Source organism: Camellia sinensis, chromosome 4 (assembly GCF_055761805.1).
Source record: "Camellia sinensis isolate YWXY chromosome 4, ASM5576180v1, whole genome shotgun sequence".
Taxonomy (NCBI): Eukaryota; Viridiplantae; Streptophyta; class Magnoliopsida; order Ericales; family Theaceae; genus Camellia; species Camellia sinensis.
The window spans coordinates 54,667,784-54,682,998 of NC_138964.1; the positions used below are offsets into that span (position 1 = coordinate 54,667,784).

Here is a 15,215-nt window from a genome sequence, read left to right on the forward strand (position 1 = left end):
TAAAAATGCTAATTTTTTTGAATGGGTCTTTCAATTTTTTAATGGGTCAATTTATTTTAAGTTAGTTTCGGCCTTTTAATTTTTTTTTGGATTTAAAACATATCTAATATATTACACTAAACTATAATAGGAGGGGGCCCCCTTTTTTGGGTCTATTTTGAGGGGTTCTAAGCCATGGCCTAGTGGACCTATGCCTAGGGCCGGCCCTGACATCCTTTCAAAAGATGCACATTGTAAAAAAAAAATATGATTTGTTATGATGAGCGTTATAATTGTTTGTGATGTGTGTTATGACATTTTGTAGTAAAGTTATAAATAGTGAATTTATGATGTGCACCTTAAAGTTAGGAATGATAATGTTATGACATTTTGTGATTTTTGTTATGACACTTTGAGATTTTGTTATGACATTGTTCAGTGAAAAAAAATTATGACTTTTGTAGTGAAAAAATTATGACATTTTTGGTTTAAGTTATGAAATTTGTGAAAAAGTTATGAAAAGCATTCCATATGCACCTTTTTGAGGGTGCACATTGTAACATCTTAGAGGGAAGCATAATAACACAAACAAATAAAATGTATAAAAATAAATGAAAATCAAACACACCAAATGAAATCCTACCATAACCTTCTACAAACCCCCTCTTGGATTGGAATGCTGCAATCCCTAATAGAGAAAAACAATTCATCTTAATGGACCATGGATGGTTGCATAGCGTGGATCAACATGTTAAAAGGGCATTAGATAATTGTGTGTAGCAGATCTGAGTCTAGATTTGGAAGATCTAAGTCCAGATCAGGAAGCTTTGGTAGTAATGAGTAGAGGAAGACCAATAAGAGAAGATGAGACATTTGAGGTGGCAATGAAGTACAAAGTGATCGGAGCAAGTGTTGGAAAATATAGTTTTTTAGCAACTTTAATGTTAAATTAAAGTGGGACTTAATCGTCGATTGAGTTGGATCCAAATGATTTTGTATTCTCTTAAGTGGGAAGGTTACAACACAAAGTATGAGCTGAAAGCATTGAGTTTTGAATAAGAAATTCTCTCATAAAGTGGGCATTAATACAAGTTGGATTTGGACTTGGATTTAGTTTTATCTGGACTGGGCCCAGGCTTGTACTTGTGCATGTGCTGGGTTTGGTTTGGACTTAGACCTAGTCTTAAGCTTGGCTTGGGCTGGGTTATGTTAAGCTTAGCTTGTGCATGTGTTTGAGATTGAGTTTGGATCAGGTTGTAACCCAACACCTATATCCGTTTTGCAATCCATCTACTTGAATTATTCAAACATCACTATACACATATTTATCTGTATATATTAAGCACATGTGAGTTTTTGGACCTTTGTAACTCTATCCCTAATGACTAGAGTTGATGGCTTCAATGATGATAGCCTTCATGGCTTAGGTTTCCCCTACAAGTATAAAAAAGTACCTTTCCCCTCAAACTTTGATAGGATAGGTACAGGCTTCGATTTGTTTTTCTTTGTCTTTTAATTTTTTTATTTTTTATTTTTTAGATTCAATTTATGTCTTGTATGTTAATTGTTAGTTGTCCATGTTACTAATTTGTTCTACCCATTGGTTTAGTGCGAAAGTCTTCTGTCATGTAATCAGTTCATATTGTCATAATTTATTCTACATTTCATTCTTTAATAAAGGAAAAGAAGATTGTTTTGTCATTTCTATTTTTATTTTATTTTATATAATTTATTTTTCTATTATTATTATGAAAAATACCAACCAAAAAAAAAAAAAACAACATTTGATCTTTAAAAATCAAATGCAACATAAACGAAAACAAATAAATAACTAAAAAACAGAAGGTGAGCCGCCAAATAACAAAAAAGGTGGAGGAGTAGTGGAGCTGGCCAGTGGCAAAGAGCTTTGTTGGGGGAGGGGGTTTTTGCATACAAAGAAGGAGAGCATTGCACAAAGAGAGACATAACACCTAGTTTTTACTCTGATGATTCGATTTATTTATTAAAAAAATTAGATTGATTTGATAATTACAACCTCCTAATTTTAATATGATTAAATCATATTATTACATTTTTGCACAAAGAGGCCTATAAGATAAATAAATTGGATCATTAGACTAACAATTGTGGTTGGTCCAGTAATCTCAATTGTACGAGTCCACATAATGGGATGAACTCAACCCTAATATTATCTATGATGACACAAATGTCAAATTTGTATTGAATTGTTATTGTTGAATGAAGAAATTGTACTATATACACTTCAAAAATGGAACATATCCTTGCATCATCATTTATAGATCTAAAGAAGTAAACACAACTCCTTGACTATAATAAAATGGGGTCATATAACTAATATGACTTCCAAGCATAATGAAAACGCACTTTAAATTGGGATTGAGATTATTTCCTTTGTATGATTATATTAGAAGATTTTCATTATATTATTTAAGAATTGTGAAATAATCATAGAAATTTATTATTATTTTAAATTTAAAAAGAATCATTACTATAATCAAAACCATCACAATAAGTAATAAGTAACATCATTTTGGGACATACCAAACACAATAATCAAATATAATAAACTTTGATTTAATAATTTAGCTAATAACCAAACAACACAAAAGTCATAACTAATACTATTTTAAACAATAATATATACCATGTATATTATAGCTCGAGGTTTGTTGAATGTTGTGGGGAAGTATTTCACGATTGACACCACGTGACCGAGGTGGTTCTGAGATGTCGGCTAAAATGTCACGTGGGTGAGTCATAGTTGCTGAGATGGTCGCGGTATCACCAAGATTCGGTGCGATAATATCGAGATTACGAGATATCTGGATGGAGAATAAGAGTCCTAGATAAGAGGAGGTTCTTAGTCTGGATAAGGATAAGGCTTTTGAGAAGTTTATCCCTATTCAGCCGAGAGTCCGAGATGAGCATTGAGCTTGAGTCCTATGAAGTGAGACTTCTAGAGGACTGGGTCACTGCTGGATATAAAGGGGAGGCATCCTCATGGGCTGAGGTAGGCTTTAATTTGTGGATTGAGTATTTGTGTGAGATCTTTGAGATTGTGTGACTGATTTGATAGTCAGAGTGCCCCTAGGTGGATGAACCACTGCGGTATTCTCATTTTCTTGTTGACAGGTGGTTGGTTTCATATATTCTGTCGTGTGCTCTCCAGCTGAGTTCTGTTTGGTTGTGTGGTCAGAAATCAACATCCACAATTTGGCATCGTCTGTGGAAACTTAGAATAGAATAGATGGCCAACAGCAGGCAATGAGAGAGGATCGAGGATGATTTTTACAGCGAGGAAGAGGAACATATGGGTCCTAATACTGAAGGAGGGAACAATAACGAAGAGGTATAGCGGGTCGACCCCGGGACGAACAATATCTGCAAGGACCGAGGCGCAAACAAGAAGGGTAGTCGAGATAAATACTACCACGAAGGCGATCTCCAGGTATGGAAGGATAGATGCCTGAGAATAGATGAAGAACTGAAAGACATGACGAACAAGTTGATAGACCTGCAGACAGTAGTCAACTTCATGATGCAGAATAATATGATACAGCCAATGTTTCCCTTATAGGACACACTGGCTCTAGCAGTCAAGGCCGATGCCTACAAGGAAGGATAGAAGACAGTACCCACTGTCCCGCAGCATGCTAAGGGAGAGGGAAATTCACATCGACAATCTTGAGATGCCAGACGGACAGAGTCTGTTCGAGAGTCACAGAGGACACCATGATCCAAAGGGACCTATGTCAGGGGGTCTCGACAGATCCAAGGGCAAGACCTTTGTTTTTATGATGTAGTGGACGAAGGGATGTCCAAGAGAATGCACAATTACATCGGAAACAGTGCGCTGAAAAGGCTGAAGTCGATTGATAGCCGAGCTCCCGAATGAACGAAGGAGGACCTGAGAGATTACCTCCAAAGAAAAAGGCACAATGTCGAGATCACATCCAATACCCAGCTGAAGAGGTTTAGCATGTCGAGGTTTTAAGTTTATGATGGTAAGTCCAATCCGAACTTTCATGTCTGCTTATATTTAAATTCAATGGCTTTGTAAAATGGGAACAAGCAACTATTGTGCAAGGTATTCTTGTCGTCATTTAGGGAAATAACATCAAATTGGTTCCACAAACTCCCGAAAGGATGCGTGAAGAGTTGGGAAGGCCTGGTCGAGATGTTTGTGGCCAGGTTTGTTACGTACAAGTTGCAGCCACTAAGGGTAGACTCCCTAGTAGCTTTGAAGATCAATGATGGTGAAGGTCTTAGGGCTTATGCCAAGAGGTACTATGAGGTATACAATCGGATTCCGGCTTGTAACCAGGAACTCGCTGTCGTGTCTTTTAAGAACGGCTTGGAAGATGATTGCCCACTCCGGCAGTCACTTACAAAAACACTCCCGAAAAACATTGAGGAGTTGATGGTACGGATAGAAAAATACGTCAAGGTATACCAAAACAAGAAAGGAGAAACAGCTCGCCGAAGCGAGGCCGAGAAAATACCGGTGTTGACAAGCCGGAGTTGAGGTTGAGATTGATGCAGGCAGTATGTGTAGTCTTCAAAATCCCCATCTATAAGGTCTTGGAGAGAATCAGGAACCAGCCATACTGCAGGGCACCACAGAGAGTCCTGGGAGAGTTCATGAGCAGGAATCTTGGGAAACACTGTGCCTACCATGAGGAAGACAAACACATGACATAGGGGTGCCGGGCTCTAAAGTCACACCTAGAAGTTCTGGTTAGATAGGGACACCTGAGAGACCTGATCGATGAAGCAAAAATAAGAGAGGAGCAAGTAAAGCTGGCCCAGGCGCCAGCAGCATCACCACCGCCACCACTACAAATAGAGGGGCCATGGGTAATCAATGTGATTCATTCGAAGGTCAACAAGAACGAAGTGCGAGGAGAGACTCAAAGGGTAAGGCATCTGCAACATGTCTACCAGGTCCAACAGAAAAAACCCAGGACATGTGGACATCAGGGGCCAATGATATCTTTCATCAAAGAGGACCTGGACATCGTTCAACACCCACACAACGATGCATTGGTGGTGACATTGAAGGTAGGAGATTGCCAAGTGAGGCGTATCTTGATTGATCATGGCAACTCTTGTGACATCATGCATGTCAGATGTTATAAGGAGCTTGGCCTCCACAAGGATGATCTAGAGTAATCTGACAGCCCTATAGTCGAATTCAATGGGACGCCGACGTGGCCTCTAGGAGCCACGAGTCTAGAGGTGCAAGTAGGGACCAAGAAGGTAATGATGGAATTCACTGTGATAGATACTCCCTCTCCATACAATATCATTCTAAGAAGACCATGGCTGCATGCAATGAGGGTTGTTCCTTCAACGCTACACCAACTGTTGCGATTCCCAACTGAACAGGGAATTGAAAAGGTAAGGGAAAACCAAGTACAGGTAAAAAATTACTCTATTGCAGCAATGAAGTACACCTGAAATGTAAGGGAAACAGAGAATGCATAGATTGAAAATGAAGACTATGAGGTCTTGGATGATGTCGGCAAAGAGCCGTCGACAAAAGCGAAGAACCCTTGAAAAAGGTTCTTGTACAAGAAGGAGATGATGAGCAATTCCTCTTCCTCGGCTCTGGCTTAGCCGAGGAAGAAAAAAGGCAAATAAAAGTCTTTTTGAGAGAAAACATAGAAGCGTTCACTTGGACACCTTATGAGATGCTGAGGATTAGTCCCGAGGTCACCTACCACAAACTTAACGTGGATAGAACGAACAAGCCAGTGATTTAGAGATCAAGAAAACCAACTTTGGTCCATGTGCAGGCAATAAAAGAGGAGGTGGAAAAGCTACTAGAGGCACAAGTGATCTGGGGAGTAAACTACCCCACCTGACTGTCCAATATGGTGGTGGTAAAGAAGAATAATGGCAAGTGAAGGGTCTATGTAGACTTCACTATTTTGAACAAAGCATGCCTGAAGGACTACTTTCCCCTACCCAAGATTGATCAACTTGTTGATGCCACATCAAGGCATGCAAGAATGAGCTTTCTGGACGCATATAGAGGATACCACCAGATAACAATGTATGCCCAAGATAAAGAAAAGACATCATTCATCACCCCGAAAGGACTTTATTGTTACAGGGTAATGCCCTTTGGGTTGAAGAATGCGGGAGTGACATACTAGAGGTTGGTTACCAAGATGTTCACACACTTAATCGGCAATACTGTGGAAGTCTACATTGACGACATGATTGTCAAGAGTAAAGAACCAGAAGATCATCTGGCAGACCTAAAGGAAATCTTTGAAATATTGAAGGCATGCCAGCTTTCGTTGAATGTCTTAAAGTATGCATTTGGGGTAGGATCTGGTAAGTTCCTGGGGTACTTGGTAACCAGGAAAGGAATTGAAGCGAGTCCAAATCAGATCAAGGTCATCCTTGATTTGAAGAGTCCAATGACAACGAAGTAAGTCCAGATTTTGACCGGCAAGGCAGCAGCCTTAAAAAAACTCATCAGTCAGAGTTTAGATAAATATAAACTATTTTTTCAGCTATTAAAGAAGGCTACAAAATTTTTGTGGACAAAAGAGTGCAAAGTCGCCCTGACCAACTTGAAAGGTACTTGACAACAGCACCTATATTGTCAAACCTGATACTAAGAGAAGAATTGTTCCTATACTTAGCAATTTCAAACCACGTTGTTAGTGCCGTGGTAATCCGAAAGGAAAAGGAAGAGCAGAAGGCAGTGTACTATGTCAGCCAAACCTTGGCCAATGCAGAGACCAGGTGTGCCTCTAGAGAATTTAACGCTTGCTTTAGTAATGGCTTCAAAGAAATTGAACCATTACTTTCATGCCCACAAAATCATTGTGCTTACAGAGCACCCACTGAAGTCTTTGTAGCAACAAGGAGATCTGACAGGCAGAGTAGCACAATAGGTTGTAGTTCTAGGTCAGTATAACCTAGAATACAAGCCAAGGATAGAGATAAAGGGCCAGGTTCTGGCTGACTTTGTGGCAAAGTTCACTCTAGGCGTGACTTCGAGGCGAGCACCAGTGAACCTCGGCCTTGGATGCCTATGAGAAAGAGAAGAAAATTAGTTGGGCCCACAGAACCCCATGTCGGGAAAACAGAAGAAGGGTGAAGAAAAGTTAAAACCCTGCGATATTTACAATGGTGATTCTTTCCGTCTCTTTGTCGATGGTAGTTCAAACCGATAAGGAGCGGGGACAGGTGTAGTTTTGGTTCGCTAGATGGGCGAATAATAGAACAGTCTATCCCGTTAGGGTTCAAGGCCTCCAACAACGAGGCGGAATATGAAGCACTAATTGCTAGATTAAAAATAGTTGGGACTATGGATGACGACGAGGTAGCAGTTTTCTGCGACTCCCAACTAGTTGTAAATCAAGCGACGGGCGAGTACACAGTCCGAGATGAGATAATGGTGGCCTATGTGAAGGAGGTCATCAAGTTACTTACCCAATTCCAAAGCTACAGGCTGCAAGGTGACAACAGTCATGATGACATCCTAGCAAACCTAGCTAGTGCTATAAAGTCAGGTGAGCCAAGGATAATCATGGTGGATTACCTGTCTGGCCCAAGTATTGAACCTCTCATAACAGAGTATGAAGCAATGTGCATAAAGTTGGGTCCAAGTTGGATAGATCCCATAGTAATGTTCATAAGAGATGGAAAGCCCCCAGAAGATAGAAGAGAAGCCCACAAGATCAGGCTGAACTCAGCCAAGTTCTACTTGTCAGCAAAAGGCCATTTGTACAGGAAGTCTTTTACTGGACCTCTACTGCGATGTGTACACCCATCCCAAGTAGTGGACTTTTTGTATGAGATTCATGAGGGAGTTTGCGGAAGCCATGCAGGGTGCAAATCACTTGCTTACAGGGATATATCGCAGGGATACTGGTGGCCTTATATGCAGAAAGATGTCGAAGCCTATGTAAGAAAGTGCGAAAAGTGTCAAAGGTTTGCACCTTTGATACACCAGCCTACTGGAGATTTAAATCCAGTATCCATTCCTTGGCCATTTGCCCAGTGGGGCATGGACCTTGTTGGACAATTGCCCTAGGCTACTGGATAGAGAAAATTCTTGCTTGCAGCAACTGATTACTTCACAAAGTGGGTAGAGGTTAAACCCCTCGCCAAAATTCGAGATGTGGATGCAAAAAATTTTATCCGGAAGAACATAATCACCAAATTTAGGATCCCAAGAGCCATAGTAGTAGATAATTGCACTCAATTCGACATCAAGTTAATCAAGAACTTCTGTATGAAACACAAAATCAAGACCTATTATTCTATTCCTAGCTTCCCCCAGAGTAATGGACATGCAGAGGCATCCAACATGACCATCTTAGATGGAATCAAGAAAAGGCTAGAAGTAGCCAAGGGCAAGTGAGTGGAGGTATTGCCCAATGTCCTATGGGTATATCGGACTACGCCGAGAAAATCTACTGGTGAGTCTTCTTTTGCTATGGCCTATGACACAGAGGTTGTTATCCCACTGGAGATTGACATCCTTGGAATCAAAACTCAGGGAGTGGAAAATGGAACAGATGAGGCATTCCTCACCCGAGATCTTGACCCTATAGAAGAGAGAAGAGAGAAAGTAGTGATTCGGATGAGGGCATACCAGCAGCAACTTGCCAGGGCATACAATAAGAAGGTTAATCCTAGGGAGTTTTAGATAGGAAACCTCATCCTAAGGAAGGTCGTCAGCAACAAGAAAGATCCCAGAGAGGGGAAGCTTGGTCCAAACTGGGAAGGACCATATCGCATTATCTCAATCGCCGATAATGGCGCATATTGGCTTGAAGATGTTGATGGCAAGGAATTACCAAGACCTTGGAACACCAGTAACCTAAATTTTTTCTATCACTGATTGTTTGATTTTTTTTTTCTCTTTATTATTGTAATTTGAGTTGATTTTAGCTAAAGTATTAATAAAATACTAGAATCGATTTTTGATTTTACAAAATGTTGTTGAAATTTATAATTGCGAGATACATTTGAGAAAATCTTAAGGCGATGTTATCGAGGTGAACAATGCGAATAACTTAGACTTGCCATAATGGAAGAGTTGAACTAAGTATGAGCGATGTTTCAAAGTGGAACAAGGCGATTAACTTAGACTTGCCATGACGACAGAGTTGAACTAAGTGTAAGGCGATGTTCCCGAGGTGAACAAGGTGAATAACTTAGACTTGCCATGATAGCAGAGTTGAACTAAGTGTAAGGTAATGTTTCAAAGTGGAACAAGGCGAATAACTAAGACTTTCCATGATGGCAGAGTTGAACTAAGTGTAAGGCGATGTTTTAAAGTAGAACAAGGCGAACTACCCATGTTTTGGTCAGTTTGTGCGAAAAGCCGAGGTAGCTAAGTACTCTCGGTACACTAAGGTCAAGCCTTAAGTGTTTGGTTTGGGCGAGCCAAACGCGATGACCTCGGTCATGGATGTCTTAGGCAAGAATCAGACAATGCAACCCTAATGTGAACATAAGTAATACTTAGGTTCACATTAGGGGGCAAGAAGCATGAGTGAATGTAACACTTGTAAAAAAAACTTAGGAATTTTACAAGTTGAAGTTACCCAAGATGATAATGTTCAAATTTTTTACAAGTTAAAATTATTTGAGATAAATGTCAGAAACACTACCGAGATGTTTGATGCCAACATGTTCTAATCCAAAGTGATTATTGAAGAAAGTTTTACTTAGAAGAACTTTAAAAGATTTGAAGTACGGAAACATACAAGGCAAGGCAGTGAGCATACAACAAGAGGCAAACACTTACAAGATAAAGAAAAATTGCATTAAAGGAAAACTTGTTTGATTACAAACAGAAGGCACATCGGCCCGACAAAACAAAAGTTATTAACAAAAAAAAAGAAAAAAGTACAACTACATTAAAATCTAAGCATCAAGGTCCTCGGGTTAATCCACCTCGACGTTTGGCGTTGTCTCTGCATCGTGCGATCAACTCAGTTTTCTCCACCACTACCTTGACGTCGATCTCAAGTAAGGTTTGGTCCAGGCTCTTCTCCGCGGAGAGGATTTCGGCTTCAAAGGTAGCCTTCTGGGGAGAGGTGCTTTTGGAAACCTCATCATCTACCACTCCGGTCAAGTCTAGGACTTGATCGTTAAGAGTTGGGGACTTGGCCCCAACAACACCATTTGCCTCTTCATCGGCATCGGTTTCTTCCTCTTCGGCCTCGTCCTCGGATTGGTTTGGCGATGGAGGAAAATACATGTCAAGTTGGCTGATATCCCAAAGTGGCGAGTCCTTAGGGACAGACAGATTCTTGAGTGCAACCATCTAGCCAAAGTAATAACCTTTGTTGCAAGCTAGATTGACTTGCTTCTTATATTGATCGTGTACGTCGGCCTACCCCTCTACATAAGCCTTCTCGTCGGAAGCCTTCTCGTTGGCGGCCTTGACTTCAGCCTCCTTAGCCTCCAACGCCTCTTTGAGTTTGGCCTCAGTTTGAGTAACCTTGGCCTTGGTGTACTTCGCCTCGATTGCATTGGCTTTCTCCTCAGCCTCTTTCGCCATAGCCTTTGGCTTTGTGCTAGGCAGACTTAACAGCATTGGCCTTGTCCATGAGAGGTGAATGCGGGTCTCAGGCTTGTTTAGAGAAGAAAGCAGACTAGCAACTTCTTGTGTCTTCTTGGTCAGATTCTTCTTCACTAACTCGGCCTTGATCGCATGAGAATGTGCGTGTTGGATAGCCTGCAAGAAAAGGAACAAGTTAGAAAATGTGGCTAAGTATTGAGAAACGATGACAATAAAGAAAAAAGGGAAATTTGAGAAACTTAACAAGACAGAATGCCTCATCATCAAGGAAAAAATTTCATACTAGTTGAACTCACTGACTTGTGCCATATCCTCGGGTAGAAGGAGACCCGTTGTCAAGGAGGCGCCAATTTCAATATCTTTGATAACGCTATCGTTGACCTTTAGAGATCGGTCGCCCACCTTGATTTCAAGTAGCTAGGTGTCCTCTAGAAGAGCGCCCCACTCACTTTCGGAACCAGAACATTTTGGCTTTCTTGCTGGAGGGGCATCAAAGGACTCGACCTCGGCGTGCCTCTTGTCAGTGTTAGAAGGCCTCATCTTAGCCTCGACCAGCATCGATATCGACATTGTATTCTCAACGTCCTTGTTAGAGTCCGAAAAGATGGTAGTAACTTTGGCTTTTGCCTTAGTCTTTTTTAGCCTTTTTGGCTTGGATTGGAAAGAGGGCGTAGACTAGACTGAAACAATCTCAAGTAAACCGGCTAGAAGGTCCTCGGCCACTACTGGTTTGCGACCTATCTCTTCGGAGGTGGTGGCGACAGTTACTCCAGTGCCGAGTTTGAATGCTGGAAGAGTTATTGGGGAATTAACGGGATCGTAAGCCGACGCCTCTGAATCTCAGCCCCTTTTGCTGCGTGTTCGGCCGGTAAGAGCATTTGGAGGTCGGTGACGGCATTGATGTTGAGATGGTGGAAGATGTTGGGCTGGAGCAGAAGTAAAGGACTGGTCCACAGGCTCAAATGTGGATGTTTGGTCTGGCCTTGGAGAAAAAGCAACTGGTGGAGTGGAACAAATGGAGGAGTCTTGCTCCTTCTGGGGATGTCAAAGAGAGAAGAGCGGTAAATTGGCACGTAGTTCAGGAGAATGGAGGCCTTACGTTTTTCGATTGGTAGGTCCAATAGCTGTTTGAGACCTCCGATGGGGACGTAGGATTGCCGAAATGATTTGCTCGGTTGATGGAGAACTACAAAAACCAAAGGAAAACATTAGAACATATATAAGAGATAAATGCATAAAGTGCAACAAGAATGGGATTTTGACTAAGTTCTTACCATCATCCTCTTTAAAAACTCCTCGGCGCAGAGGATAGAGATGAAGATCATCATCAGGTGCGAATCCCCAATTGCCCGAGACAATCAGGTAGTCATCTCCCGCACCTTTGTTGGAGTCTGGGAGGTCAATTATTAGTTTGAAAGCTATGAAGTGGGGTTTGAGGTAGTAGGTATAGCCACTGGTAGATTTAAGGCCATACATGGTGTAATAGAATTGGATGTCGGGAAGGGTAATCTTAGCATTTTCTCGGTGAGACAATTCGGCTATACCGTTTATGACCCTAAATGTATTTATGGCTAATTGCATGGGGTTAAGTTTGTAGAAGTGTAAAACTTCTCAGAAAAGAATGTTAAGGGGGAATCTAATTCCACCCTCAATGATGGATACTACTAGAAAAGACATATAATTCTCTTCGGGCATGATAGAATCCTCTTTTCCAGCCAACCTTAGTTGGACGTCGTTTGAAATGTTACATTCTTGATGGAAGAACTCTAGCTTACAGGGCGAGTCCACCCTCCACTTAAACATACCCATGACCTTGGCTAAAGGGAGTTTGGTAAGGCTTACTGTTGGATAGGTGGACTGTATGGGTTAAAAGACCTTGGCGAGACCCTAACAAACACTAGGAAGGGATTCCGGAGATCTAAGGAAAGTTTCGTTTCAGTTTATCCTAAGTACAATTTCTAAGGCAAATCCCAAGCCTCAATCTATGAAGATGAACAAGAATCGAAAGGCAGAAATTTGAAAAATAGACGAAGAAAACCAGAAGAACGTGATTCAAAATATGAAACAGTGACAGAAATACAAAGAAGAAGACAGATATAGACATGAAATCATTAGGAATCCAAGAACACAAACAAGATTGGGGCGATTGCAGAATCAAGGCAAAATTTGTAAACAGTGCCTATGTGCAAAATTTGTAAACAGTACACAAGAATTATGGGTAAAATTCAGAAAATGCAAAGACAAGATCGAGAACATGAATAAACAGGAATAAATCAGGGCAAAAGACATATGGAATAGAGAGACTTAAGCATGGATGCAGATTTAATGGCAACACAAATACGAATATAGATGCAAAATGTGATGTATATACAATCCAGGGAAGAAGTATATTCAAGAAAGAAAGCGAAGCTAAATAGTGGACTTATAGAATGAAGCCGAGGAGGTAGACCTTGAGGTTGAGTTCACCGGAGTAAGACGATGAAGATGATCGGAATTGGACAGTGAGGAGCTCGCTGGAGGAGCTGAACGGAGTGATTGTAGAAAGTTTGGAAGCACGACAATGGAGGTTTGAGAGAAATTTTAGAGAGAGAAAAATCTGAGGCACTAGCGAGGAAATGACCTCAGCTAGTGAAGCAATCTCGGTTGAGAAGTGCGATCTCGGTTGAGTTGATGATCTCGGTTGAGATTTCGAAAGAACTTGGTTCTTGGTTCTTGGTTCTTGGTTCTTGGTTATTGATTCTTGATTCTTGATGAAATGGACACTTGAGTTGAGTCATTGTTTTTTGGCCCCGACGAGTCATGATCTCGATCGGAGAAATACGTGTATAGGTTCCATCATCTCAGGTTGCTGAGGTAATAGAACCTATGTGGTAGGTGTGGGAAAGTATTTTGCGAATGACATCATGTGACTGAGGTGGTTCTGAGATGTCGGCTAAAGTGCCACGTGGGTGAGTCATAGTTGCCGAGATGGTTGCGGTATTGCCAAGGTTCGGTGTAGTAATACTGGGATTACGAGATATCTGGATAGAGGACAATAGTCCTAGATAAGAAGAGGTTCTTAATTTGGATAAGGATAAGGTTCTTGAGGAGTTTATCCCTATCTAGCCGAGAGTCCGAGATGAGCATTGAACTTGAGTCCTATGAAGTGAGACTTCTAGAGGACTAAGTCACTGCTGGCTATAAAAGTGAGGCACCCCGTGGATCTAAGGTACGCTTTAATTTGTGCAATGAATACTTGTGTGAGATCTTTGACATTGTGTGACTGACTTGATCGTCGGAGTGCCTCCAGATGGACAAACCACTACGGTATTCTTATTTTCTTGTTGGCAAGTGGTTGGTTTCATCTATTTTGCCTTGTGCTCTCCAGCTAAGTTCCTTGTTTGATTGTATAGTCGGAAATCAATATCCACAAATGTGATGGGTAAGCCATGGTGTATCCAGTGGGAGACAATACTGTAATGATCTGAGGTTGATTACAAACCCTACTTGGTAATCATGATTTGAAGGGCTTTTAAAAAAATAAAAATTAAATTAAATTAAACCATATCTTAAAGGAGTGTGAGTAGTAGCTTCAAAATAAATTAAAATGCATTGAAAATACAAACAACACACTATAGGACTCCTTTTATTATTCCGTATTTTTGAAGTAATATTTCATTCTATTGACCATTCTGTTTATGGATTAATATTTTTACATTTTTTTTCCTTTTAAAATTGTAATATAAAAGTGGGGATGAGCTTATAATTTGAACTAATAACTATTAATTAAGAATATTACTTAAATTAACTTTAAAAATATTAAATAATTTCTCGCTCGATTGATGAAACACATTAATTGCCTGCTCCAGAACCATTACATTTATTTTGATTTTAAATCATTTATAAGTCACATAAGAATAAGTGACATATTTAATATTGTCTTTGGGGCAGATTTAGGGGCAATTTGGGAAGCTAATTAAAAATGAGTTTTTAGTTTTTAACCCATTTTGGATCATATCATTTCTCATATTTTTTACACACAAAAGGATAAAAAAGTCAAAATATTAGCTTTTAACCAACTTTCCAAATCACCCCTTAATTAGGACTGCAAACAAATTGAACTATTCATAACTCGGCTTTGTTTGAGCTCGGTTTATTTATAATAAATGAGTTCGAGCTTAATTTTTAAACTCGTATATTAATCAAGCTAAGCTCGAGTGGCTTTAAACTTGGCTCAATAAGGATTGTGAACATAAGTTAAATAAATTTGTATTTATTAGTAATAATATATCAGGTAAATTTTTATTAATTTATTTTATTTTTATATTTGTATTTGGTGTTTGTGTAATTTTATATATTTAATTGATGAAATTTATTATTAGTATTATTGTCTATTTTGTTTTTTTTTTATTTTTTATTTTTTATTTTTTAATCTTATTAAGTAAATTGACAAGTTTAATTTTTTTTTCAAACTTAAGCTCGAGCTCAAACTCGGCTCATTTATATATTCTAGCTAGCTTGAGCCGAGCTTAAATATCTCAAATATTTGACGAGCCGAACTCGAACTCAATTTTTAAGAGATTGAACACTAAAAGATTCAGTTCAATTTGGCTCATTTGCAACTCTAAATTTAGTAGACCAATTCAAGCTAGTGGAATGAGGTTAGATTTTT

The 15,215-nt window shown here is 39.9% G+C and overlaps 1 protein-coding gene across 1 annotated transcript; it reads left to right on the forward strand.

The window, feature by feature from the left end:
- Positions 1-6,176: 6,176 nt before the first annotated feature.
- LOC145823767 (uncharacterized) lies at positions 6,177-8,677 on the forward strand. Its single transcript, XM_082923284.1, has 5 exons — positions 6,177-6,345; positions 6,528-6,730; positions 7,184-7,930; positions 8,072-8,381; positions 8,481-8,677. Exons 1-5 carry the CDS (start codon positions 6,177-6,179, stop codon positions 8,675-8,677), a joined length of 1,626 nt encoding a protein of 541 aa, XP_082779410.1.
- Positions 8,678-15,215: the final 6,538 nt, after the last annotated feature.

Excerpts from the sequence above, each read along its gene's own strand:
- LOC145823767 (XM_082923284.1), top strand. The coding sequence starts at position 6,177 with ATGTTCACACACTTAATCGGCAATACTGTGGAAGTCTACATTGACGAC. Across the intron at positions 6,346-6,527 it reads TGCATTTGGGGTAGGATCTG|CTATTAAAGAAGGCTACAAA; the intron begins GTAAGTTCCTGG and ends CTATTTTTTCAG. Across the intron at positions 8,382-8,480 it reads AAGGCTAGAAGTAGCCAAGG|AGGTTGTTATCCCACTGGAG; the intron begins GCAAGTGAGTGG and ends CCTATGACACAG.